The sequence below is a fragment of the Bos grunniens genome, chromosome 17 (assembly GCF_055505025.1).
Source record: "Bos grunniens cultivar Pamir isolate PY7600 chromosome 17, Bosgru_T2T1.0, whole genome shotgun sequence".
NCBI classification, from domain to species: domain Eukaryota; kingdom Metazoa; phylum Chordata; class Mammalia; order Artiodactyla; family Bovidae; genus Bos; species Bos grunniens.
This window is the reverse complement of record NC_141181.1, coordinates 57,228,145-57,255,850: the sequence shown is the minus strand read 5'-3', so window position 1 is coordinate 57,255,850 and position 27,706 is coordinate 57,228,145. Positions and strand designations below refer to the sequence as shown.

The 27,706-nt window shown below is 47.4% G+C and overlaps 2 protein-coding genes and 1 long non-coding RNA gene across 36 annotated transcripts in view; 1 reads left to right on the top strand and 2 right to left on the bottom strand.

The window, feature by feature from the left end:
- The window catches only part of TAOK3 (TAO kinase 3), a 187,629-nt gene extending 183,598 nt beyond the window's left edge, over nt 1-4,031 (bottom strand). For all 31 annotated transcript variants that reach the window (XM_086347918.1, XM_086347952.1, XM_086347953.1 and 28 more), the window contains exon 1: nt 3,770-4,031. The gene's annotated coding sequence lies outside the window, so the exon portion shown is untranslated. The remainder of the gene's footprint in view (nt 1-3,769) is intronic.
- A 3,494-nt stretch (nt 4,032-7,525) lies between these two features.
- SUDS3 (SIN3A corepressor complex component SDS3) overlaps nt 7,526-27,706 on the top strand; it is a 37,959-nt gene continuing 17,778 nt past the window's right edge. Inside the window, exons 1-9 of one of the 4 annotated variants that reach the window (XR_015144556.1) lie at nt 7,526-7,826; nt 10,296-10,365; nt 12,855-12,910; nt 14,293-14,364; nt 17,562-17,581; nt 19,029-19,185; nt 26,246-26,455; nt 26,883-27,005; nt 27,271-27,356. Coding sequence is in view for 2 of the 4 variants with exons in the window: in XM_086347994.1 (XP_086204120.1) it covers nt 7,685-7,826; nt 10,296-10,365; nt 12,855-12,910; nt 14,293-14,364; nt 17,562-17,581; nt 19,029-19,185; nt 26,246-26,329; nt 27,283-27,356; nt 27,505-27,526 (697 nt within the window). In the remaining 2 variants the exon portion in view is untranslated. Of the gene's footprint in view, nt 7,827-10,295; nt 10,366-12,854; nt 12,911-14,292; nt 14,365-17,561; nt 17,582-19,028; nt 19,186-26,245; nt 27,006-27,270; nt 27,357-27,504; nt 27,527-27,706 lie in introns of those variants that run through there. The other 3 variants (XM_086347994.1, XM_086347995.1, XR_015144555.1) reach the window with 3 other exon arrangements.
- On the bottom strand, nt 7,888-8,590 carry LOC147355474 (uncharacterized). Its single transcript, XR_015144558.1, has 2 exons — nt 8,451-8,590; nt 7,888-8,200 (listed from the first exon to the last, which is right to left on the bottom strand). It is a non-coding gene; the product is annotated as an uncharacterized LOC147355474 (long non-coding RNA).

Here is a 27,706-nt window from a genome sequence, read left to right as displayed (position 1 = left end):
AAGGAAAGATGCTTTTAATGTCTATAAAATAAACTCTAAAAAAACCCTAAAGTCAAAGTACCAATAGTTACTTTTCATTCATTCTCCCATATCACTGAAACCAACAAGTATGAACAGTGGCAAGTAAGAGAACTTTTTTCAGGTTGGCTTAAAAATTAAGCCAAATTAGATATCAAGGTAGACTCTGAGATTACAATGATTTGACTGTATATGACTCAAGTGCTAAAGAAAGTATAAAATGGGTTATTGTATTTACTGGGCAGTACTTGCATCCTGCTAAACTAAGAATTATTTGAGAACTCCAAACCAAAAAAAGCATGTATTCTTTGGTGGTTATAACCATGGAAGGATGAGGCTCCTTCTTAATCTCTGCTTTTGATTATATTTTTTTAATCAAAAAGTAACAGGTATAATGAAAACCAGTATTTTACATATTAACAGCTTCTCAAAGTGTAGTTTTATTTTGTGAAACAAATGAAAATAAACTCCCACAGAATTGCTACGCTCCTAACCAACCTCCCCTACCTCCACCCCATGTCCCCAGAAATAAAAAGTTATTATAGACCCTGCCTATTATTAAAAATCCTATTACAAGGGTTTTCTTGTCATCGTCTCTGGGTCAATACCATAGCATAACATGGTTTAAATGACTGCTTTAGTAATCACTCAGGGGAGTATCAGAATATTTTCTTTTCTTAGAAGGAACTAAAGTTTCATCTTGAGAGACCATAATTTGTACCAGACAGAAATGAGCTAACAAGGATGATGGAAGAGCTTATCTATTCAAACATTTCTATTACTTTGCAGGATTATTGTTACCGAGATTCTCAATCCTTCTACAGACTATTTTATACATTACATGCACTACATGGAGAAGGCAATGGCACCCCACTCCAGTACTCTTGCCTGGAAAATCCCATAGAGGAGCCTGGAAGGCTGCAGTCCATGGGGTCGCTAAGAGTCGGACACGACTGAGCGACTTCACTTTCACTTTTCACTTTCATGCATTGGAGAAGGAAATGGCAACCCACTTCAGTGTTATTTCCTGGAGAATCCCAGGGACGGGGGAGCCTGGTGGGCTGCTGTCTATGGGGTCGCACAGAGTCGGACACGACTGAAGTGACTTAGCAGCTTAGCAGCATGCACTACATAATAAATACATACCCCTTATAAACCTAGGCTTTCCAGGTGGTTCTGTGGTAAAGAATCTGCCTGCCAATGTAGAAGATATGGGTTCCATCCCTGGGTCAGGAAGATGCCTTGGAAAAGGAAATGGCAACCCACACCAGCATTCCTGCCTGGAGAATACCATGGACAGAGGACCATGGTGGGCTACAGTCCAGGTGGTCGCAAAGAGTCAGAGTCAACTAAGCATGCATGCCCCTTGTAAATAACCCTCTGGAGTTAACTAACCTTCCTTTTACTTATACCTAGGGTTCTGGAAAAATAAATTTAATGTAAAAAAGTTATACTTTATACATCTTAAACATAGTCTCTCATATTTCAAATTTGTTTTTGTGTATCTACTATTTGTATTTGTGTATTTGTTCCTCTCATAACCATAACTTCTGTTTCTGAGGACTTCTCAGAAAGAGAAGTCCTTTCTCTTTCTGGTGGAATTTTCATAACCACACCAAACTCCACACTCTCTGAAACCATTGTACCTGATACAAAACAGTTCTGTATCAGGTAATATCAAATGAAAATCCTCAAATGATACATTATCTCTACTTATTATCACCCTCATGTAAGATATCTTCAGTAATTTTTGTCTTGGATTTAAACATTCAGTTCTCTGTAAGCCTTCTACATTATGTCTTTGAGAAATAATACAGCATTTCTTTCTTCTTCTTAGCTGCCCATTACTGAACACAGGCAAAGGCTTCCAATAAGACATTATTTTCAACCTGAAATAAAGACAATATCTAAATAACTGCAAAATGATAGGGTAATTACGTGAGATAAGTCACTTCAGTCCTGTTGGACTCTTGGGACTCTATGGATTATAGCTCTTCTGTCCATAGGATTCTCCAGGCAAGAATATTGGAGGGGATCATCCCCCAGTATTTCCCCCAAGCCATCATTTTCTAAGTCTACTTCTATCAAAAAGAAACCTGTCTCAAGGGTGAGGAGAAGCAACACACACACAAAAAAGAGGTTAAAAAATTCAAATGTAAAACCGCTGGGAACAATCATAACAAAGCGTGTGCATTCAAGAGAACACTGGAAAGGTAGTCAGGACAGTATTAACATATCCTAAGTATTCTGAACAACTAGCCTGGTCATTAATTTTCACATCTGTCAAAGTAGGAGGCTGCCCCTCATTTCCTACCCTCTATGGCTTTCCACTATTTGTTTTAGCATTTTACTAGACATACACTTGCTTTCCACCAGTGTAGTGTCTGGTTTAAATAGGCTTCTCTCTCTCCTTAGCTTGTCCTGGAATTTCGCCTAAAGTTCAGTCCTGGTAGCTTTTACGACAAGAATTCTAACTGGAAAGTGGTGTTAGTTCAGTGACTCCAATACTTCTTTTCAAAATTTAGTTTGACTTTTCAATTATCTTTCCAACACATCAAAGATAAACAGTCAAACTTACTATATTCGTTCCTTTAAGTCTGCCTTGTAAACACTGATACTGGTGTGCTGCCGAACCTGAAAGAATTTCTGAGCTCCTCTCTGAGCCCAAGTGAAAAAAGAAGCAGGGTCTATCAAAATTTAAACAGCCTAATGAATCAAAAACCTGCATCTCCAAGAGGGGCCCTTCCCTTTCCACTTGTCTGTGGGAGTTAAAGAAGCCCGGTTCAACTTTTCACGCTCTGAGGAAGCACTGAAGTCAGGAAGCCCCTCACTTTCAAGGCATCCACGCCCAACTAGGAGAAACAGATGGGAAGCCAGGCGGCCAGTGAGCCGAGGTCCCTAGCCCCTCGCTCCTGCCCTTTCCCGGATCCTCGCACTTCAGCCGGACCCTCCAGTCCGTGCGTTCTCCCAGAAGATGTTAATTACATAATCCCCGTTCCTCAGAGTCACCCACGGAGTCCTGGGGGCTCCCGCGGTCCCCCGTCTCCCACTCCGTCCTAAGAAAGCTCAGCTGACTGCACCCGGGGAGCGGCGGCCGGCTGTCGCGATTCGCCCAGCGCCGCGACCCGGACCCAGACCCCCTCTTCTCGCCAACGCGGGGCGGGGCCGCACCTCCGCCGCAGCCCCTGGGGAACCCCTCAGACTCAGGTCCTCAGCCCCCAAGGGGTCCCCCGTCACAGCCGCTGTCCCAGCTCCTCTCGGTGTCCCCCAAAACACCTGCTGTCCCAAGCCTCAAGGAGTCCACTTTGCCGCTCAGACTCTCTGTCCTGGTCCATTTCTGGGGCTCCTCCTTTGAGACCCTCTTCCCCAGCCGCTCTCGGGGTCTTCCCTCAGACCCACTGTCCCAGCTCCTTTCAGGGTCTCGCCCTCCTCAGATCCACCGTCCCAACTCCTCTCAGGTCTCCCCCCTCCCTCAGATCCCCTATCCCAGCTCCTCAGGGTTCCCTCCTTACACCCAATGTCCCAGCTCCTCTGAGGGCCCCCTCCCGTCACTCCCGCTGTCCCAAGCCCTCTCGAGGTTTCCCTCTCAGGCCCGCGGGGCCGGCCCCTCTGAGGGGTCTCCTCTCCACAGAGAGGACTGTCAAAACCACTCCCGGAACTCCTCTCCCTCGAGTACTCGCCGACCCCACTCCGCCCTGGGTCGGCTCGTCTCGACTCACTCTGTCAACTCCTCGCGCCCCGGTGCTCTCACCTCAGATCTGCTGTCACCACCCCGGGGCCCGCGTCGCCGCCGCCGCCGCTTCCTCTCTCACACTTGCTCCGGAGTCGCTCTTCTGCCGCTGTTCCCCGGTGAATACCTGGGTCCAGTCACTGAATGTCCGGTCCAGCAGCGCAGAGCGTCCGCCCGCGGTCTCCGTGTCGGGTCCCACTCTCGCAAGCAGGACCCCAACGCCGCCGTCGCAACTGGGCGCCTCACGGACCCTCCCGCGGCAGCCGCTGCTGCTGTCCGAGGTGCGGCTCCTGCCAGGGGTGGCCAATCGCACCCGACTGCGCCGAGCGCGCTCCGCCCAATCGTCCCAGTCTGCCCGCCCCCTGCCCCCGGCCACGCCCCTAGTCAGGCTCCGATAGGCTCTCTACTGACCTTCCCTGATCGTGGGGCACAGACCCGTGGCCGGATATAGGTACTTGATTGGAGGTGCCTGGGAAGCCGAGCGGTCGATGGCTCCCGAGGATTGGCGGAGTTGAATGTGGGCGGGATAGGGAGGGGCGGGGTTTCCTCAGACGCGGAAGACCTCGCAACTTCAGATACACACTGGCCCGCCTGGGGTGGGGTCTGGCTTGTTTGTGCTGCGTTGGGGGTCAAAGTTCATGGCACTCCTGTCTGAGTTTTCTTGGGAGACTCCCAAAGGCTGAGGCCCCCTGGGGCTCCCTGGGACCACCTTGTTAAGAGTCTTTGGGGTCCCCATTCCCCCTTTATACCTGGCACACCTTTCTAAGTAATTCTGACATAAATTGATAATGGCATTTATTCACTAACGACTTGTAACTGTTTCCTGAATTTAAACTCTCTAATATCTTTGTCTAGGGAGTTGCCCTTCCTTGCATTGCATTCTACAGACGTCAGTTTGATGCTGCTGGGGGGAAAAGAGTCTATATACTACGTGCATACTCTGCACAACTTGGCAGTCAACACTGACGGGGCACATTTTGATAGGTACAAAGACAAAGCTTAAGAAATACTTAGTTTGTGGGTTATGATAATCATTTTGACAAGTAGGAACAGGAACTGTGTGCTAGGGGAACCCTTGCTAGCTTTAGCAAGGCTTCAACATACTCTTTTTCAGGGCAACATGAAATGATTTTAATGATTTTGTGGGAATTAATGGCCGAAGTATAATGAACTTTGACCCAAAAGCAACCCGTGATAACCAGAGAGACCCATCTTGACCCAAGCAGCAAGAGGATACTTGCCAGGGGTGAAAGTGCATCCTATTAACTCAGAGTCATTCTTTATATTTTTGTGAAACTGGCTATGTTGATTAAATCAATTAAATTAAACCTAAAACTCCTACCGCACCCCAAAACCCTAAAGTTTATGGACTTTGACAATTCAGCCTTTTGTGAAGACATTGTTTCATTTTAGGAACACAGTTTGTTCCTAAGCCTTGTCAGATGTATACAGGACTTTGCTCTTACAAAAGTCTCCATCATTAACTCTTTTTTAACTCCTGCTAACAAAAATTTTCTAAACTATTCAGGTTTTTCCTAGTATTTTTAAAATCATTGTTGTGTGTTGTTAGTCGCTCGTCGTGTCCGACTCTTTGCAACCCCATGGAGGTCCTCTGTAGCCCACCATGGTCCTCAATCCATGGAATTCTCTGGGCAAGAATACTGGAATGGGTTGCCATTTCTTTCTCCAGGGTATCTTCCCGACCCAGGGATCAAACCTGCATCTCTTGAGTCTCCTGGATTGGCAGGTGGATTCTTTACCACTGTGCCAGTGGGGAAGGATGGCACAGTATGATTTAAAATCATTATTTAAAGTAATGCTCATTCCAATTAAGATCATACTGATCTAAGATCGTACTGTAGATAGCACCTGAGCCGTGTGACTGAGTGCCTTTTTGGGAAGGGATGCAGAGATTTCAAGGTGGTAAAACTTGGTTTTAAGGGAACTTGATTTTTAGAGGCCTAGGGAAAGACTGTCCAAAATCATATTAGACAACTATACTTGTTGGGTAAGACTAAAGTCATGGGAGAATTTTTTTGACTAGGTCCCCTTTCTTTATAAAGTATTTATTAGTTAAGAGCTCATCCTGAAAATGTGAAAGTGTTAGTTGCTCAGTTGTGTCCCACTCCTTGCAACCCCTGGGACTGTAGCAACCCCCACCCCCTCCCTGCCGGCTCTTCTGTCCAAGGGGTTCTCCAGGCAAGAATACTGGAGTGGATAGCCATTTCCTTCTCCAGGGGCTCTTTCTGACCCAGGGATTGAACCCAGGTCTCCTGCATTGCAGGCAGATTCTTTACCAGCTGAGCCACCAGGGAAGCCCAAGAGCTCATCCTACTAATTGCAATATGGATGGGAAAAAATGGGTTAAGTTCACTATGCAAGTGTTCAGTTCTGTCTAGTTACATAAAAAAGAAATGCATGATCATTAACAGATACTATTTTCAATTAAGTAGACAAAAGTAAGCAACATAGACATGCCAGTGTCTTGAAAGGAAACCAATTAGCAATGATATCAACACTTTAAAAAAAATCATTATATCATTGTATCAGTGAACTCTGATTTCTAAAATGTTGGTGCTTTGTTTGGTGTTATTGCTACTGATGGAAACTAGTTGCTCAATATAGTTGATTACAAATAATTTAGACGTGACCCAACAGCATAAAAAAAGAAAATGACTTCATCCTTTGGACAAGAGACAGTTTTGAAGTTTTAGTTTTAAAATAGATGGTGGACCTACAGGAGCCATGCGAATGTCTCTTATTTAGGAGCTTCAGAAGATCTCTGAACTTCTGGGAAGACATTACAGCATTCCATTCTGAAAATTTTTGAGTTTTGTTGGGAGGAAGAATCTGTCAGAAGTAGAGCCAAGATTTTATTTACAACAAAGCATAAAATAAGAAATGTTAAATGGGATGAGAAATAAAATTTTCTTTTTGAAAAGTCTCTGTGGGGACCAATTTAGAGATAAATTTGGTCACAAAGGATTTGATATTGGGTTCCATCCTGGCTTTTACATCTGTGTTCAACTTTACTGCTTGTACATTATTATTTCCTATGGAGACTTGTTTAGTTGCTCAGTTGTATCTGACTGATTTGAGACCCCCTAGACTGTAGCCTGCCAGGCTCCTCTGACCATGTGATTTCCTAGGCAAGAATACTGGAGTGGGCTGCCATATCCTTCGCCAGGAAATCTTCCTGACCCAAGGGTCTAACTCTAGCCTCCTGCATTGGCAGATGGTTTCTTTACTACTGAGCCACCAAGGCAGCCCTATGGAGATTTGGGTGCAACATAAAGAATAGTGTTACTCTGGACAAACCGTCATCATCTTCCGGATGATGACGCAAACTCTAAATGTCTAGGTTTCCCGACCTATAAACGGGATGGTTCATGCCATTCACCTGTTTAAGTTAGAGACCCACCTCCATCTACGTAGTAGAGCCCTGGGAACCCTTTGGCTCCCAAGTCCCTAAAAAAGCATCTCTGGTTTTGGCTCCAGGCGCCGCCTGGTGGCTGTTTCCGTAAGTGGCTCTGAGCTATAGGGTCCTAGCCGCGGTCGGGCCTGCCCAAGAATTTGCCTAACTTGAGAGCCTGTCTGTGCCCCTCCCCTCTACCCGTCGAGGGTTTTAAAGACGGCGATGAAGGAGATGGCGTTAAGGCGAAGAGGGAGACCGGCGGCCTCGTCACTCCCTCTAGGATGGCGGAGTCAGGCGGTCGTCAGGCAGCTCGCGACCCGGAAGTTGCGGCAGGCGCGAGGCCCCCGTTGCCGAGAGCGGGCGCGCGGGGCGGAGCCTGGCGAAGACGGGGACGGGGTCGCCGGCGCTCCGGCTCTTGGAGTCGGCGGCTCCCTCAGGCGCTGCGACGAGGACGTAGAGCCTGCAGGGCGGGTGGTGGCTGTGGTTCCCGGGGGGCACGCTCAGCTTCGGGCGGAGGCGACATGAGTGCTGCGGCGCTTTTGGCGCCTGCTCCGGCCCCGGCTGGAGCGCCGCCGGCCCCGGAGTACTACCCAGAGGAGGACGAAGAACTGGAGAGCGCCGAGGATGACGAGCGCAGCTGCCGTGGCCGCGAGTCGGACGAAGGTCCGTCTTCCCGCCGGCTGTGCAGCCCCAGGCGGGGGTGGGACGGCTGCGGGAAGGGGTGGGGCTGTCTGGGTGCGGGGCGGGGCAACTTCTGGGCCTTGGGGGTCGGCTGGAGGGGCCGCCCGGAGGAGAGCGGCTCCCGGAGGTTCCCCCGACCTGTGTTCGGGAAGGGGGAACCTCTGAGGACTTTGTTGCAGACAGTTAACGCGGAGAAGGGTCTTAAGGAGCTGTTGTCAGAGCATGTAGGTCTCTAAGGTTCTGCTCGTCTCCTCCCAGCTGTCTCCGTTTGAACTTCAGCTTTTCACGGGTTGGAGTGAAAGCCGCCATTCATTGGGTCTACTGAGCACTCCTCGCTTTTTAGTTCCTGAGAGGATCTAAGCAAAAGCCCAGTTTAGCTTCCTAGTTACCAAAGTGTCCCCCCGCGTCGTCCCCCCGCCCCCCCCATCCCCGGGAAATGCTTAAGTCAGCCCCGCTCACAGGTTGGTTAAAAGAAGGAGTCCTGAGATCGGCCACATCGAATTAGATCTAAATTTGGCTTAGTGAACCCAGCTTAATGGTATCAGGCAATTTACTTAAGCTTCTGAGTCTCAGTTTCTTTAACAGCAGTGGGGCTTGCAGTAGTACCTGCTTCCTAGCGTAGGTGCCAGGATTAAATGAGCTTCAGGCCTAAAGCAGATCTTCCCTAGTGGCTCAGTTGTAAAGAATACGCCTGCCAATACAGGAGGAGACACGGGTTCGATCCCTGGGTGGGGATGATCCCCTGGAGAAGGAAATGGCAACCTGCTCCATTTTGCTTGCCTGGGAAATCCCATGGACAGAGGAGCCTGGTGGACTACAGTCCATGGGGTCGCAAAAAGAGCCAGCGAGGATTTAGCAACTGAGCACATACACTGGCTTAAAGCATGTGAACTGGTCCTTGATAAAAATACTCAGTGTTTACCATTGGGGAAACACGCTCAGGGAACAGGAGGTAGGGATTTGCTTAATGATACTCAGGTGTTATTTTTTCAGTTCCACAGTCTATATTATCATTACTGAAGTTTGGCAAGTGTGAGGAACACTTTTTGAGGAACTAAGGAGCTGGCCACAGGAGGAGAAAGGTGAAGTTTTCAAAGGACAAGAGAGAAGAAAGAGATAAAGAGAAACATTTGGGTGGACTGGTCTGGCTCAAAATAGCGCGGTGGAGCAAAAGCTAGAGCAGCTGTCTGGAATCAGGAGTATGTTTTATTAATCATCTCACTGTGAGTGGCAGACAGGTGACCACTCAGGGTAGGCTCCTTCACTGAAGGAGGGAGGAAAGGGGGGATGGAGGATTGGATCTGCTGCTGCTGCTAAGTCGCTTCAGTAGTGTCCGACTCTGTGCGACCCCATAGACGGCAGCCCACCAGGCTCCCCCGCCCCTGGGATTCTCCAGGCAAGAACACAGGAGTGGGTTGCCGTTTCCTTCTCCAGTGCATGAAAGTGAAAAGTGAAAGTAAAGTCGCTCAGTCGTGTCTGCAGCAGGCTTTAAAAAGGCAGCTGTGTGTGCAGGTACAAAGTTGAAGGAACTTGCTACAATTCTGGTTGAACTACCTTTGAAGGCAAGGCTTAACCAGAGAATTTGAAGGTGAATCCCTTGTATTGCTTCTAATGCCCACAAGGGGGAGCAGTGAAGCAAAAGTTGATTTTCGTTTCCCCCTCAAATAGGACTGTTGAAATTAGGTAGACACTCCAGCCGTTTGCTTACTCTAAAAACAGTGTTTAAAGTATTCTGAAACAGTTTCTGTTTAATCTTCTTGTCCCCTTCCTTCTCCCTTTGAAAATATTTCTGTAGTTAGAGTTCCTTTAGTTGGTTTGGATTCTCCTTTTGTATATGTGCTTGCTCAGTTCTGTCTGATTCTTTACAGCCCCATGGACTGTAGTCCACCAGGCTCCTCTGTCCATGGGATTTCCCAGGTAACAATACTGGAGTGGATTCTCCAGGGGATCTTCCTGACCCAGGGATCGAACCTCCGTCTCTTGAGTCTCCTGCATTGGCAGGCAGATTCTTTACCACTGCGCCCCCTGGAATATATAATGTAAAATCTCGTAGGGATTCAAATTGGGCATATACCCAAAGAGGATGCGTGTATTAGGTTGTTTGGAGTAGGAGCAAAGCTTGCTGCTTGTAGTTTTCCAGTCTTACACCCACATCTCCTTTTCCTGAACTGCCAGTGTTTTGTTTCTGCCAAAGTTACAGCCTTGACTGTGACCAATTGTGTCTGATGCACCCTGTTCTCTGGCTGCAGTTCAGATAAAGGCAGGCTCTTTTTATAAATCTGTCTGTATACAAGTTGGAAATGGCGCTTTCTTGTTTCTTTGATGGCTTCACGCAGGTCTGCATTGAGTAGAAATTCATTTTTCAGAAGTCTGTCAAGTGTCACTGTATCAAGTGATACAAACTCTGTGAATTATGATTTTAACAAACCCTTATTCCCTAATTTTGCTCAGACACTGAGGATGCTAGTGAAACTGACCTGGCAAAGCATGATGAAGAAGACTATGTAGAAATGAAGGAACAGTGAGTATGATTATTTTACGTTTCTTCTTTGGAATACAGAATTGACAAGGGCATCTTTAATGGTGGCCTGGCCTGGTGTGTATGGTTTTCACATAGTGCTTCCAAAGACCATGCATGTGGGTGCAATTTCCCCCCTTTAAATTTGTCACATTTAACCAGTCTTCCTGTGATAAGAATCTTTTGAGGGTTAGGCTAGAAAGAACCTGGAGTAAACTTTCCCAGAGGAAGAAGACCATGGAGGAGGGAGGGGGGGACCCATTGGTCCCTCCCCCCAACCCCTTTTCTAAGTGAAAGCGTTGCTTGGAGAGGGGAAATGATGTTTCGCAGCCCCTTGGTTCTCAGGTGGGTGTGACTGCACTGAGCACTGACCAAGGCAGGGCTGCGTGTAGATGCCAGGAGAGCTCAGGAGACCAGGCTTGGAGAGCAAGGCCAGGCCCCTGACTCCTGCTCCAGTTCACTCTGCGCCCACACCTAAGCCTCAGTGGAACCACACCTCAGAGCAACTGAAAGCACTCCCTCTTATCCAACACTCAAGAGAGCATAACACAGATCTGATAAATATTTGTGGAATGTATTTTGAGAATCTAGCCTTGGCTTTTCAAATTCTTTGAAGTGAAGTGAAAGTTTCTCAGTCGTGTCTTTTTGACTCTTTGTGACCCTGTAGACTAAACAGTCTGTGGAATTCTCCAGGCCAGAATGCTGGAGTGGGTAGCTTTTCCCTTCTTCTCCAGGGGAATCTTCCCAACCCACGGATCGAACCCAGGTCTCCTGCATTGCAGGCAGATTCTTCAGCAGCTGAGGCACCAGGGAAGCCCAAGAATACTGGAGTGTATAGGCTATCCCTTCTCCAGGGGATCTTCCCGACCCAGGAATCGAAACAAAATCTCCTAAACTGCAGGCAGATTCTTTACTAACTGAGCTATCAGGGAAGCCCTCAAATTCTTTACCTTTAAACTAGACGATCCACATTCTTTTCCTTATGGAATGTTTTCATATGCAAATGTTTTGTGACCATCCTCTGCTTTCTGTTAACCTTTTCAAGCTTTGGAATATAAAGGGGAAACTCAGCTAAATCTGTACAGGGCCGAATGGAGGACTGCTTTAATAATCGATGTGATTTTTCTCACAACTTTAGCCGTGAAACTGTGCTGCTGGTTTTTTTTTTTTTTTTTTTTCTTTCACTTGCTCTCTCTCCAGACTTCTTACTGATTTACCTGGACCCATTTGAGATGTATTTTTCCATACCTGTTTTCTTCCCTAATCTGAATTTTCTTATTGTTTACCTCTTAAATCTATTAATATTTTCTTTTAAAGACACACTAAGGATTCAAAGGCATCATCTGTCACACTCTGTGGTGGACAATTTAAAACACTGAGTTCCAAATACTGGCTTTTTGTGTGCAGTTTACCTATCTCTTCTCTCTTCTATACTTGGCATGTTTAAGTGAACATACCCCCTAATATTTGATGATGGTGAAAGTAATTTTAATTAAATTTAAAGCACTGAAAGTACATCAGAGTTCTCCCTAAAAGAATCTGGGCTTCCGTGTAATTCTCAGATTCTTATTCTTCCTCAGCCTATAGACAGATGGATTGTATTTGCATCTCTTACTTGAGCAATCATCCTAAGGCTATCCTTCCTGTTACCTGTTGGACGGTGTTCTTTTGGGTTGCAAGTCTTTTTCGTCCTCGTGAAATTGAGTGTGTTTTTCAGGTAGAAGCAAAAATATGGCTGAAATGTAATTTATGTGTGGCATTCACAGTTTGAACAGATTGACCAGGGTGCACAGTTGCCTATGATCCATTCAGTGCGAGGGGGCAAAGGTAACATGCCGAGTTCTTTTGCTTCATGTGTGCTGTGTTCTTACCCTTCTGGGGCTGCAAGTAAATCCTGCATTTTTACTTTTGTCACTGAATTGCTGTTATTTCTCAGATCACAGAAAGAGTAGTGTTTTTAAAAAGGACATGAGGATTTATTAACTTAGTGCTTACACAGCTGTGCTATCTATACAGAAAAATGTGGTTGGAGGCATAATCTTACTCCTTTCAGTTTATAATCTAATTTCAGAGTTGATATAAGAGCCGTGTTTAATGCTTTTTATGTTTTTGTGTGTATGTTACCCTTCTGAATCTTGAAGAAAATGGCGTTACACTTTTAATTTTTCTTTATATTCTTGCCTAACACATTATTATTGCCATTTATTTATTAAAATTTGTGTGTCTTCATATTTGTGGATTTTAGGTTGATTCTCTAAAGAGAACACAGGAGTACCTGCCTTTCAAGAACACAGAAGCCTTCTCTCTTTCTGATCCCTTTAGCTATGGGCATATTTTAAAGCACCAGGCTTTCATTTTCTCTCTCACTAAAGGACATTAATGACATTCCCATAAAAACCCAGGCAGTTTCTGTGTGCAGATTATTGTGGACTTGGGTATTGGTTGTTTTTATCTCTGAGTGTGGCTTTTTTTTTTTTTTTTCTTTTAAACAGGATGTATCAGGATAAACTGGCTTCTCTCAAGAGACAGTTGCAACAACTGCAGGAAGGTTGGTGTGGGATTTCATCCTTTTCTAAACATCCTTCCTAATATTACACACCTTTGAAATCTGTGTATTTCACTTCTCAGCGGGCATGATTTAAAATTTGGTTTGATTGATCTTAGCTGTCATTAAAGTGGCCATTTTCAGACTCTTGAAATCTCACTGAAAGCCTTCTGCAGAGCAAGAACTGAATACCACCATGCCAAAAGCTGGTTGATTTTAGGAGAGATGCTTTTACCAAGAATAAATATAATTGTGCTGTTCTTTCTAAACTAGATGCTAATGAGTTGTGGGTCATCCCCTGTTTGCTCTCTTTGTTTCGTTAATGACGGGTGGGCTGTGCCTTCTTGAAGGCTTTTTGCTGCTAGGGGCAGTTCAGCACCTGGTGAAGAGCACAGGCTCTCAAGTCCTGTCATGAGTTTGAATCCCACCTTCGCTACTTTCTAGAAATTTGACCTTGGGCACATCACTGTCTCCTCCTTAATTTATCTTCTGTTCTGTGAAATGAAGAAAATGGAGGCAAGTGAGATTGTGTGAGGAGCAACCAGCACGTCTGGGTACCCTGTGACAGCTCAGGGCCGGTGGTTGCAAACCTTGATTTCCCCTGCAGAGTGAAACATACTCCTGTGACTTGCAATCGTGTGTCTCTGTTTTAGTTTTCCTTCCAGTGGGAAAGGAGGTGTTGCCAAAGAAAGAAATATGGCCCCCTCTAGCAGGTCTGTAAGGTGTGCTTGGCAGGGTTGAGTGAGGAATTGTGAAAAAGGTGCCATTAATGTATCCCACCGAAGCAGTCGTCAGAAAGCAACTTCCCACATGAATTGGGACCCTCATCATTAGCTGCTTCAGGGAAGAGCCACTTGATCAAGCTCTGCTGGAGTGTCACTAGCCATGTGTGGCTGCCTACATTTGACTAGATCAAATTAATAATTCGGCTCTTTGCTGCTACTAGCCCCATGTTCAACTGCCGTATGTGACTAGTGGTCCCATGTTCAACTGCCCCATGTGACTAGTGGTCCCATATGGCCTGTTTGCGCCGATGCACAGCAAGTTCTACTGGACGACCTTGACCTAGACCTTACTGTGGGGGAAGGAGCTTCTTCAGCAGAGGGAGGCCCATGGGCCAAAGCTGCAACATCGAATGATGAGGGTCCCTGGTGGGTGGCTGCTCCTTTCTTCGACTCCTCACTTGCTTGAGAGTCTTAAAACCATGGCTGCTGTGCCCCTTGGCTGGGAACCGAGATGGTTCTGTTCGTGGGTGCCTATTCACAGTGTGTGTTTTCCTCTAATGTTATTTAAAACATTTACTGCTGGTGCTAGAAAATAATTTTAGGAACCAGTGTGTAGAGCAGTTTTATCTTCACAGTAACTATTTTATGAATCTCCATCAGGTACATTACAAGAATATCAGAAGAGGATGAAGAAATTAGATCAGCAGTACAAAGAGAGGATACGAAATGCAGGTGAGGCTCTCTTAACTGGAAGTAAACCCAGTTAATCCAGATTTTCAGCAATTTGGACGTACTGTGGCCAGAAGAGCCATTCTCCAAAATGTGTTTGAGATATCCCATTGTGGGGCGAGTTTTGGGAAACTCCAAAGCTGCACTTACGTAGAACCGTTCTTCTTTGCCAGTGAGTGGCCTGTGGTCAAGGTTGTTTTCGGAGGTGCCTTGAGGTCAGGCTCCCTCCGTGATGCCCCCAGAGTAGTCGTGCACAGTTTTTCATATATCTGTGTAGTTGGCTCAGCAGATGACACAGGAGCTGACGTGGAAAACGGTTGTTGGCCACTTCACTCCATTTTTAAGTTTGCTTCTTCTGGTCTTTTCTTCCAAGAAGATAGGGTGCCCTCATGTCATTCCCCTCAAGTATGGTATCAGAAGCATTTAGAGGGAGAGATTGTGTGCCTTTGTTTTGGTCTGTTGTGCATAGGAACTGTATTCCTTCAACACACGTGTTGAGCCTATGCTGCATCCCTGCTCTTTGAGGACATACAGCCGTGAAATGCCTTGTCCTTGACTTTAGGAAACTCACCGTTTCTTTGGTAGAAGATCTTCAAAAACATATCCAGGTTAAGGAACATTGTGACTCAGAGTCACACGAAAAGTAAGATGTGATCAATGTTGAAATAGTGTGTAAACACAGTGCTTATTGGAAATCTTCTATAAGTTGTGAATCTTGAAGCTCCTTGGCCAGCATTTTCTGGGCCAGTACAGTGCTTGTTCCTGCAGAGGTGAAACTCGCGCCTGGTTCCAAAAGGAGGTCTGGACCCCGCTCCTCGAGTTGCTGTTCTCTTGCTGTCTGAGCCATTGACTTTCCAGCTTTCTATGGATGGAGGCCTTCTTTCCTTCAGTGAGCAGGTGTCCATGTCCACCAAGGCACAGCACAGGAGCTGCGGGGCGTGGGGGATGCAGGAAGAGTGGGGGACAGAGCCTCCGTGGTGACCCGGCTCCACTCCCACTCCACTGGCACCCCTCGTTCTGAATTCCTGAGGCGTCTCCTCAGGTGACCCAGCTCCACTCCCACTCCACTGGCACCCCCTCATTCTAAATTCCTGAGGCATGGGGGATGCAGGAAGAGTGGGGGACAGAGCCTTCGTGGTGACCCGGCTCCGCTCCCACTCCACTGGCACCCCCTCGTTCTAAATTCCTGAGGTGTCTCCTCAGGGCATTTTTCCTGGAGTCCCCTTTTAGCAGGGAAAGGAGGTGGCATGTCAGAGGCCGAGGTCCCAGGTTGAGGGCTTCCTCCCAGCACTTAAGGGCCTAAACCTCTAAGTGGCTGTTTACCCTTGGAGCCTCCGTTTCCCCATCTGGAGAGAGGAATACTAACGTCTCATGGAATTGGTTTGAGATGCAAGGAGGGAAAGAAAATTGATGTGAGTCTCTTCTCTTAAGTGAGGACTCGAGGCTGAGTGTTGATTTGTTTCTCTCTTTTTTTTTAGGTTACTAGTTTAAATTTTTTAATTTATTTATATTTTTATCTCTTTTTTTTTTGGCTGCACTGGGTCTTGTTGCTTTGCTCGGGCTTTCTGTAGTTGCTGTGAGTCGGAGCTCCTCTTCATTGTGGTGCTCGGGCTCCTCACTGTGGTGGCTTCTCTCGTAGTTCAGCTCAGGCTCTGAGGTGCACGGGCTGCAGGAGTTGCAGCACTCAGGCTCACTGGTTGTGGCGCACGGGCCTAGTTGCTCCATGGCATGTGGAATCTTCCTGGACCAGGGACTGAACCCGTGTCGCCTGCCTTGGCAGGCATGTTGTTATTCACTGCCACCAAGGAAGTTTTACTTAATTGTACTCTCAATCTTCTGTGTTCTTTCATAAGCACCCCCCACCCCCACACCCGTCCCCAGGTAAAAATGTAGAAGAGCTCCTGAATCAGTTGCATCTTGAGCTCTAAAAAGCACATTTCCTGCAACACTAATCCACCTGTTTTTGTTGTGTCTGGTGTCTGGCTGCTTTGAAACATCCACCACCAGCTCTGAGTGCTCATTGTCACTTGACTTGTTGGTGCAGGTGTGATGTCTCAGAATGGCGCAGACCTCACACGTCTGGCCCGTTCACACGGTGCGAGTGCAGCAGTCATAGGAGTGAGTATGTGGGGCTGGGTGCACTCAGGCTTGTGTGCGCCATGCTTCCCAGTGCCGCCGGGATGGCAGCTTCTAAGGGTTAGAAAATTGCGACGGCTTGTCTGTTTCCTCAGTTAATTTTCTCATTCAGCAATTGTTGGCTGACGTTGGAGTCTTCATCTCAAGTTACTGAAGCTGTCAGTTTTGTATGACTGTGCATATGTGCTCCTCTGTGAGTGGGTGAATTGGTGGGACTGATTAGGGTTGCACAGGAGACCCTGTCAAATGGTATCCGCATCCCTTGGAGTTGTTACTCCCCCAACAATCTTTGTGGACCATTTGCAGCAGCTCTGCTGTCACCCAGAGAAGATCAGAAGCCATGGACTTATTTTGTTCCAGGTGCTGGGTTTGTAGGGGCCTTGTAGTCTAGGGGTGGGGGAGCTGCTGGATTAACAGGCACTACTCTCCTGGCACACAGTGGGTGCTAAATAGCCGGTGATCCTATGAGTAGATGCTCTGAGAGGGGCTTGGTGGGTGACGGCCTCAGAAAAGTCCTTGCTGAGGAGGCTGCAGTAGATCTAAAATTTGCAGTTGTGGTCAGAGCCTGGAGGGTGTTGTGGGTGGAGGCCTGGGTGTGACCAGAGGCTGGGTGGCCTGTGACCATAGCCCCAGGAGGCCTGGGGCCTCTGCCCTCTGTCTGCTGGGGGAATGTTCTTCCTCACCACAGAGAGCCCTGTGCACGAGGCTTTAAAAACATCCACATTGCCTCTGCTTCTGGACTGAGTTGTTTCTTCTGTCCCTTAAGACTGTTGAGGGCGTGTGCTCAGTGAAAGAAGGGCTAACTTTACTTTTATTTTGCCGGGGTAGCTTGGTTCCTGCTGCCCCCTTTTGCCCTTGGGCAGAGCTGCCAGAGCGGATTCTGTTCAGGGCCAGATTTTAACTAGTCCTGCCTCTTCATGTAGCCACACTTTATTGATGGAAACATTTGCTCTGTGTAACGGTGCTCTCAGAAGGCAATTACTGCTTCTAAATGAATCCTAACGTCACTGTCTAGAAAGGTGGCACAGCTTCACGAATCTAATTGCATGTTTTCTCTCTTTCAGAGCTCTTCCTCCAGCTGGAAGTAAGTACCACGGGTCTTCTGGGCTTGCAGGATCTTTGTCAGGGTGGGATCTTGCTTTCCCAACCCAGTGGGCCTTTCCTTCATCACCACATAGACATAGGGAATCCCCGCTGGAAGCCTCGATTAGGGTTCTGTTTGACTAAAGGACGTTTGGTCTCAGCTCAGAAATTCTGTTTGTTGGTCGGGCAGCCTGTGCTTATCCCAGGGGTTTGACAGATGGATACTCACCCCTCACTGCTTTCTTGTTGACTCTCATCTCACATTATAGCCGTTTGGGGGTACATGGTAAAAAACTCACTTGCCAATGCAGAAGACATATAAGAGATGCAGATTTGATCCCTGGGTCAGGAAGATCCCCTGGAGGAGGGCATGGCAACCCACTCTAGTATTCTTGCCTGGAGAATCCCATGGACAGAGAAGCCTGGTGGGCTGTGGTCCATGGGGTAGTAAAGAGTCGGACATGGCTGAAGCAAATTAGCACACATGCACGCACTGAATTATAATGGCCTCATAGTTGGTTATATTGGTCCTCAAAGCAGCCAGGTCTCTGAATCAGCTCAGGTTCATCCCTTGAAACTCTGGATGGGAGGGAAAGACTGATTAAGATCTTTGACTCAGCAGATGTCTGAGTGCTGGTTCCGTGTGAGGTGCAGAGCTACAGGCAGTGATGAGGGCCAAATCTTGGGTGATGTGCTTGCTCCTAAGGGGCCAGTGTGTGTGTGGCGAAGCAGGAGGGTGGGTGGGTGGTCATGGTTTCTCAGAGCTACGTTATTGGAGACTGAAGTCAGCACACATAGTCACAGCCCAGAGGGTCACATGACCCACAGCCATACCCACCAGGAGTCCCCTTGTTCTTCACCTCAGGCAGTGATGAGATTTGGAAAATGGATGCTTATTAATTTTTTTTTACTTAGTATAATTTCACTGTTTGAGTGTCTCTCGGGGTTCAGTCACCTAATAAGTGATCTTGTCCTCTTGTTGGTCTTTATCTTACTGTTAGATCTAACCTCACTGTAAGCATCAAAAAATAGGGTAACTCAGGCTGTCTTGGTATCTTATAACTCATCTTGAATATAGGTATTTTATTTGGAGTATACTATTTTCCTTCGAAGTTGTGTCTTCAGAAGGGTTTATTTATTGTTTTTGAGAATCTTATATTTTGTTTTCACGTACAAGCCACAAAGTATAAGATGTGGAAGAGAGGAAATACCTGATTACAAGTGAGGGATTCACATAAAAATGAGAAGTTGTGTAGTTCAGTTTCATGCATGCATTGGAAACCTTGCTCCCAGACACCTTGTTAGTGCTCGCTGGTGTGTGACTGCTGCTGTCTCTCTTATTTCTAGAAAAGGTATTTTCTTGGTGCTTGCACACAGAACAAGGCTTTGTGTTCAGACCCTGGCTCCCAGGGTTATATAGCTACAATCTATGTTTCTCTTTTGCTCAGACTGAACAAGTGGAAAGAAATTACATCAAAGAAAAGAAGGCGGCAGTGAAAGAATTTGAAGACAAGAAGGTTGAGTTGAAAGAGAACTTAATTGCTGAGCTAGAGGAAAAGAAGAAAATGATTGAAAATGAAAAGCTAACGATGGAACTGACTGGAGGTACGAAAGCACCACAGAACAGGATCCAGGGAAATTTGAGGGGATCTTTGAGGGAGGGAGGCACTCCAGTGCTGACTCCTGTCAGTTCCTTATCATCAGAGCAGTGAGCTGAAAGAGGGGTGGAGGGGCAGTCTTTGACATGACAGGTCAGAGTTAGAGCTCTGTTGTATTGGCTGTGTGACTTTAGTCAAGCCACTTAACCTCTCTGAGCCTGTTTTCCCCTCTGTAAAATGAGCCTGATCATACCTTATCCCACAAAACTGATTAGAAATATGAGTGCCTAGTACAAGGCCCTGTACATAACGTGTTGGGTAAGTTAAATGGTAGACCTTTAACAGTGACTGCAGCATCAGGCTTCTGCTTTATTTAACAAAATTTGTGGGTCAGCTGTCATTCCAGTCTTGCTTATCTTCACGAATTACTTGGCCAAGTTCCTCTGTGCTGGTGGAAACCCCTCTCTTTGGTTTTTTTTTTGGGTGGGCGGGGGGTGGGGGCGGGGGTGGGTCTACCTTCGTTATGGAAAAAGCATTGTCTTAACTTTGACCTGACTGTGAGAACGGAGGCTTTGGCTATATCATCTGTGCTGTCAGATCCCTTCGCCCCCAGTGTTACTGTGAACATTTCAGCAGGGGTAGCTAAACTGAGCTGTTCTCCTGTGAAGCTAGTAAAGTTATGTTAAACTTGGAGCCAGTTGCTCCCTGGCCTTCTAGGATTCAGTCATCTGCATATGGGAACTCGGCAGGTTTGAGGGAGAAGCAATATGGGCTGCTTTTTCTGTTGCCATATGCGGACCAGTGACTCTGAGAAGGATACAGGATGGGAATTGGCTTGAACTAGCTGTTTTGGAACTTGGCAAAATTTCCATCAGCAAATACTGAAGGCACGTCAGTGGTGAGTTTGTCACTTGGATATGTAAATGGCATGCCTTCTGCACACCCCCAGATTTACTCTTATAATCATCTTCAGAAGGTCCTGGGGCTCTGGCACGTCTCATTTTTGTCGAGTGCTCTAGAAAGACCTTGTTTTATGGAAGTCCTCGGGGCTGACTTTGAAGCTAAAAGTAACAGTTTAGAGCTCTGTTTCCCCTTTGGTATTTCTGGTGCTGTTAGCCAACACGGCCCTCCCCCTGACATGGACTTCTAGCGCCAGTCCCCACGACACACCAATGATATTGTGGTTGTGTCTAAAGTAGGGGTCTGGCTCTTGAAAAATCTCTGTTCTGATACCTTCCTCATTGAAAGACTTGGCAAAAGGAATGAATTCCTTGAAGACCACTGACTGCAACTCAGAAATATGTCTTGGTGAGAATGGATGCTATATACAACAGCATCTTCAGAACGGCACTGTCTTGTTCTTGTTGAGGCGCTTTTTTGATTAAACTGAGAGCACATTGGTGCCTTGTCCGGTCCCAGTCTGTGTGGCTGTGTTCTGACCTGCACACCCTCTTCTCCCACGTGGCTCTGGCGGCATTGACGCCTCATCGATCCCTGCTAGAGCCACCAGATGCTCAGATCCTTCATTAGGCTGGTGGGAAACATTGTCAGTTTACAGCCGCTCCCTTTCCATCTGTGGGGAAGGCTGTCAGCCCCTCACCTGTGATTTGGCATCCTAAATATTGACAAGCAATAGTCATTGTTGAGCCAGGCTGTTTTACAGCCGGAATTTTAACAGGGACAGGAGGCATCCTCGGTGACTTAAGAGGCCGAGCCTGCCAGGGTAGAAAAGACAAATAAATGCAGGGAAATCATTTGTGACGCAGTAAAATCGACTACAGGAGTGCTTACAGCCTGCCATGGGCATTAAAGGTGCCAATGTCCTTCCGCGAGCCGTGTGGTACCCTTGGCATGGAAAACACGGCCGAGGTAATGATGGACCGTCTGAAGAGAAGGCAGTGGAGCTAGAAGGGTGATGAACGCTTCCACAGATGGTGCTGCGATGGTGTCGGCTCAAAGGCCCGCTGCCTCCCTCTTGCTGAGTGACTGATTTCACCTCTGGATTGATGCCCAGCATCAGTGCTGCCTAGCTCTGCCCAGAAAAGATGCTTCTTAAAATTTCCTTTTCTGATTCAACATGAAGATCTCTTGAAAAACAAAATGGAGTGTGGCTCCGATGAGAAACTCAAACCAAATAACCCGTTGGAAAACGGGTGTTCCTGGTGAAGTGCTCTATCTGAGCAGGACTTCAGCCTTTACAGCCCTCCGTGGGAAATGGTGGGACATTTTCTAGGGTGTGAACCACTGGTGGAGACCTTGGGACAGCTGGGTTGTTCAGGCAGGAAGGCGTACTGTCGTAAAGAAACTGGGATGTGAGCAGCAATTCCCTCACCTTGAGTATGGATGTGAGTCACCTGTGGTCTTGATAAAATGCAGATTCTGATTCAGGGGTTCTGTGGTGGAGCCAGTGATCAGCATTTCTGACCACCTCTTCAGGGCCTATGATGCTATTGGTCAGACCACACTTGGAGGATGAGATTATAGATTGAATCACCTAAGTGTGAGTTTTCTCTGCAATTGAGACCAAAGTTATAAGTAACTGCGATAATTAATGAGACCTTCATGAGCTTGAAAACATGTGGGTGCTTTATCTTTCTTCGTTTGTGTGTCCCCTTCCTACCTTAGGCCAGCCATCTTTTCTCCTGCCTGCTGACAGCCCACTAACCACCACCACTTTAAGTGTGTGCCTCACCTGGGGCGTCTTCCAACCAACCTGCAGGCCCCTGTGGAAGCTGTTCATGACCTCAGTAAAGCCTGTGAGGTTCCTTAGAAGATACTGGATTCATGGCAAGAGCCATGAGTGATGATGACATCAAATAGGAGCTCTGAGTACTTACCTCGAGCTAGGTGTTATATGAAAACATGAGAGCTGCCGCTGAAGGCTGACAGGAGTGGATGAACCCCAGTCTGCCTTGAACTTGCTTCTGTGGTGGGGGTTCTGTTGTTTGGCAGGGAGCTGATAGAACCCGCTGTGGAGGTCTGATGTGGAGATGGTGCGATGTGCCCCTGGGGGGCTGGCACACAGAGCAGGCACTGAGGGCCAGTGAAACTGGAACCTCATTCAGCCCCTGCAACTCCTTCAACTTGACTTAGCAGGGCAGGCACGTGGGAATGGAGCCCTCTGCTCCAAGCGTCCCAGTGAGATGATTCTCCGACTCAGGCACGTTCTGTTAACCACCACGTGATGCTGACTCCAGAAACCCTCTGAACTCCTGTGGCACTGGGTGTGCCACAGAATGGCTGCCTGGAAGGCCTGTGTCCTCAAGGAGCCCGTGTTCTCATAGTTACAAGACTGACGTGGTTCCGTGCCTTCCTCAGTGTGAGGTGGTTCCGACAGAGGAGTGTCCTAAATAAATGCAGGTAAAGATGTGTCAGGGTGGTTTCTAGTGGCAAGGAAACTTTACAAGACACGTGTGGTTGTAGTGATGCAGGAGGGGGTTCACACAACACAAATCAGATGCCAGTGAGCCGGGACCCTTGGAAGTCAGAAGAGGCTCCAAACAAACGGCATGGGAGAGAGGATGGAAGAGGGAACCTGGATTTGGGGTGGGGCGGGCTCGTCCCCTAGACTTTCTTTTCTGATGCTGCCATTGTGGAGTCCAAGCGTTGTGGGGGCTTGATCGGTTCACCCTTGAAATGCAACCTCTGCATTGTGGGCTGCTGGCCTAATGGACATCAGTCCCTTCATTCCTACCAGTTTGACTACGAAGACATGACCTTGATTTTCATCCCTCTCGCCCGTCTCTTACAGGCACCCATTTGTAGTCGCAATGCAGCCTTGGTTTGTGACGTTGCCAGTAGAAAGGGGTGCCTGGGGTTTGCCTTGGGCCTTCAGTCCAGCCTTTGGTTTGGGGGTAACTGCCCATCTGCCACAGTGTTGACCCTGCTGTGGCTTTTCAGTCGGAGATGACGCTGTTTCCTGCTCGAGTGACTTCTCCAGGGTGGCCACACTCTTGAAGTCTGAGTTTCAGTCCCAGAAGTTTGTCTTTTGTCAGAGCACTTGGGACCCCTGGTTAAACCCAGGAGACTGATGTAAACCCAGCCTGTTGATTCTGGTGAGAAATACAATTTCCAGATCAGCTCAGACCCAGGTGGTCAGCACCTCTCATCTTTCTATGAAAAATCGTCTGTGGAAGCCAACCATGCAAACCTTGCTGGGACTGGAGCAAAGCGAGTTAAGTAAACAGTCTTACTGTGTCATTTGGGACTGTGACGCTTACACACGTTGCCCTTCCCCTTGAGTTACATCCTCCATCTGGACCCTGGGCCAGGACAACTTCCTGCTCACTCACTCTCCTAGACAGTGGTGGGGACATGCGAATTAATTTTAGAGATTTCCTTAGAGCACCTTCCTTATGGGTCTTTTGGGTAAATTGATTAGGCTAATGCCATGACTAGGCCAGTGAAATAGATTGATTTTTACCATTGCAGAGGAGAATTCTATTATGTTTTCTTATCTGTGAGTGATTGGGTGCAGTTATTTTTTTCTGAGTTTTTTGGCTTTGAATGGACCAGCTTATTCCCAGATCATCTCATATCTCCCTCTCCCTGCTTGTTTCCATCATGTATCTCCTACCCCTGGAGGGCAGGGCACACTTGGCTGGAGTCTTGGTGCCTTATCTCTGGTGTTCTTTCATCTTCCAGATTAGGTCTAAATGTTGCAAAGCCTCAGGGTTGACAGCAGTTGCCTTCAAGTTTGTAACTTCTGTTGCAGCTGTTTGTGCCATGACTTGTCAGAAAGATCTCTGTTATGGTTTTTTCCTGGCCGAGAGCTTGATGATAAAAACTGGCATTGACTGAACTCTAGTTACGCCAGGCATCATGTTGAGGGCTTTATACCTGTCATCATGTAATCTTCACAGCACCCTGTGAGGCAAGTGTTACCGGTATGTACATTTTATAGACGAGGAAAGTTGAGATGCAAGAGCATGTACTCAGCCTGCCTCACACGTCACACACTACCACGGGGATTCCCACCCACCCAACCAGTAAGAAACTGAGGAGGGTGGCATCTCAGCACAGGATAGGGAGACAGCCTCTCATTCTCCCCCGTTATATCCTCTCAGCCCTTGTGCGTTGCTGTGGTAGACAGGCCACGTCGAATTCTGTCAGGCTATCCTGTCAGCTGTCCATGTAGGTAACAGTCACAAATGAACTGGCCCTCAGTATCAGGCTTGACTTCATCTAGTTCTGTGGGAAATCCTGTGCAGCCAGCCCCTGCTGTGTGCCGGAAGTGTGCTCGGCCTTGGGGTGGAGTTGGTGTGTCTGCTGGGGGAGCGACCAGGAGCTTGGTGGAAGGGCTCGTACAGATGCTCTGGTTGCTAGGAAGAAGGCGGGACTTCTCAGAAGCCATAACAGCAGGGGGAGTGTTGAGCTGGCGCTCAGAGGTTGTCATGTGTAGGAGTTTCCTGGCAGAAAAGAGGAGGCTGGGCAAGGGAAAGCACGCAGAGGCTGAAGACATAAACAGTAAGGTGCCTGTGGGTGACAGAAGAGTTGAAAAGCTCGCAAGAGACTCTGTGTGCAGGGAGGAGAAGGGATGGAGACCAGAAGGGAGAAGTGAAGTGAAGTTGCTCAGTCACGTCCGACTCTTTGTGACCCCGTGGACTGTAGCCTACCAGGCTCCTCAGTTCATGGAATTTTTCAGGCAAGAGTACTAGAGTCGGTTGCCATTTCCTGCTCCAGGGAATCTTCCCCACCCAGGGATCGAACCCCGGTCTCTTGCACTGCAGGCAGATGTTTTACCGTCTGAGCCACCAGGGAAGCCGGCATGGCCTTTATTCTGTAGCCAAAGCAAGGCATTGATGTGTTTCCTGAGAAGAGTGATGTGATGAAAGATCTGATTTGTGTCTGAGGAAGAGCCCATTGACAGAGGCGAGGGTATGACGAGAGGATGGAGTTGAGAGGTAGTGAAAAGGCAGCATGCATGAGTGCTAAGTTGCTTTAGTCGTGTCCGACTCTGCGACCCCACGGACTTTAGCCCGCCAGGCTCCTCTGTCCATGGGATTCTCCAGGTGAGAATAGTGGAGTGGATTGCCATACCCTCCTCCAGGGGATCTTCCCAACCTAGGGATCGAACCCACATCTCTAAAGTCTCCTGCATTGGCAGGTAGATTCTTTACCACTAGTGCCCCCTGGGAAGCCCAGTGAAAAGGCAGAACTGCCATTATCTGAGGGATCTGATGTGTAGGTGAAGAAAGTTACAGATGACAGTTGGCTCTGACTGGGGAGGGTGGGTGGTGGAGGAGATGGTCTTGGGGGTGAATCACAGGGAAGAAGTGGTTCACTCAGAACCTGAAGAAGAATGTGTGGCGGTGTAGGGTGCTATGCGACAGGGTGGGTGGAGCTGGAGCGAGAACTGACAAGACCTCAGAGTTCACCTGCATCTAAGGAGCAGACCAGTAAAACGGAGCCCAAGGATGGAAACCAGGAGAGAAGGAGGGACCTCGAGGAGAGGTTGTGTATGAGGGGAGGTGGCCACGGTGACAGCCAGTCGAGAGAAGTCAAGGAGGAGGAAACTAGACTTTTGGGTATCAGTCTGGATAGTTGAGTAGTTAAAAAAGGTTGTAAAATAAAATAATAAGAGTTCAGACTTGTAAATCTCATGTAAAAATGTTGAGACTGAGGCTAGAGGCCTCTCAAGAGTCTATTACACCACTGGGCTTTGGTTTACTCACTGTCTGTGGGAAGGGCGGGAATTAGCTGAGACAACCCAGAAGTTCCTTCCAATCCTAAGTGCCTACTGCTCTGTGGCTTTTTGATTTGAAAGAGGAGGAAGAGGAAAAACGCCTGGTTTCCAGGGAGTCGGAGCAAAGCCGCAACAGCTGCAGTGGGAAGTTGCAGGGGGGCTGCCGTTTCTGAGTAGGGTGTGCGCTTGGGTCAGCCTTCCATGTCTCTTGAGCACAGGCCTCTCGGAAGTCATCCGGCATCTGACTCAGGTCACGCATGGATTGGACGTCCCCCATGAAACAACTCTGATGGGGTGGCTCTGGGGCTGATAGTCCTACTGTGGATTCTTGCAGACTTCAGGTGGCAGTTGGATAGCTTTACCCGTTCCATTCTTGCCACAGATTCCATGGAAGTGAAACCCATCATGACCAGAAAGTTGCGGAGGCGACCGAATGATCCTGTCCCCATCCCAGACAAGAGGAGGAAACCTGCTCCTGATATCCACTCGCATCAAGCCTTCATCACGCCTTTTCCTTTAGACCACAGAATCCTTTGCTTTTCCTTTTGATAGACTGAACATGGCCATTGTGCTACAGGAATTGTCATATTAGGTTGGAAAGCACATATATTTGTCCATGAGATAGAGGGTGGCCATTTTATGATTGGAGTCCTCAGTCATTTCTGCTTTGAGTGGGAGGAAGTTGCAGAGAGCAGTCATTTGGAAAGGGACTCTGGGCTCCTCTTACACTCACTCGGAGATTCGGGACAGCTGAAAATTTCATGTGCCCTTGATTTTTCTACTTAGCAAATGAGAACAGTAACTGCCTCTTGTACTTCAGTCAGCTATATCCCCCAAACCGTGGATTGCAAACTGCTGTTCAATTGAAACAAAAAAGAGTTTAGTTAGACGTCAAGAAACCTCTCTCATCATAAGAATGGGAAGGGGATACGTGGCGGGGGGAGGGGGGCGTTGTTTATCTTCTCGAGGAGATAATAAATAGCCATTTGTACAGAATGGTTTTCTTATTTATCTGCCAGGAAGACAGGGCATGACTTCAGGTCCCTTCATCTTCCCAGCCGAGAATTGAAGCTGCTAGGCAAGATTATGTATGTGTGTGGAAGTCTCAGATCTTCGGGACAAAAGCACTTCACAAGTGGCAGGTGAAGTTTTTTCCTGTGTCCTGGGCTCTCACTGTTACTCTAGTTACCTGTGGAGTCTCATTTCACCTTCTTAACCATCGACATTTGTTAGATGGGGGGTTGTGGATTCTTGTACATACCTGACTCCACCACATTGAGTAGGAGGATCAGAAAGTTCCAAGAGGCAAACTGTAGGAACATAGTGGAACTTCCTCTCACTTGGTAGATTCTCAAAGGCTGACACCATTTTGTTGAATTCTGTTTGCTTGGAAATTGTCATTTTTAGACACGTTCCTTTAACTCTCAACACCCCAGCTGAACTATTTGTTAACAGATGAGCAGATCATGGAGGATCTGAGAACGTTAAATAAGGTACGGTGTGATTTTTTTTTTAATTTATTTGAAAGCTCGGGCTTTATTTTGTTCACATGTTGCTTGTGAAATCACTGTGATACCTTTGACACCTTAAGTTGCACCTGAAATGATTTTCTCTAAGATTTTTTTGTTGTTCTTCCTACAGCTGAAGTCACCCAAGAGACCAGGTAAGTGCACGATGTTACAGGCATTTGTGCAGCGTTTTTGTATTTTTGGAAAAGCACGTGAATGCCTGACAAGGAGTTGTCATGGTTTTCAAAAATAAAACATTCATCATTTACCTAAGAGCAGTCATCATGATAACCAAAGGGGACCTTTAAGCTCATCCTCCCCTGATTTTTATTTTT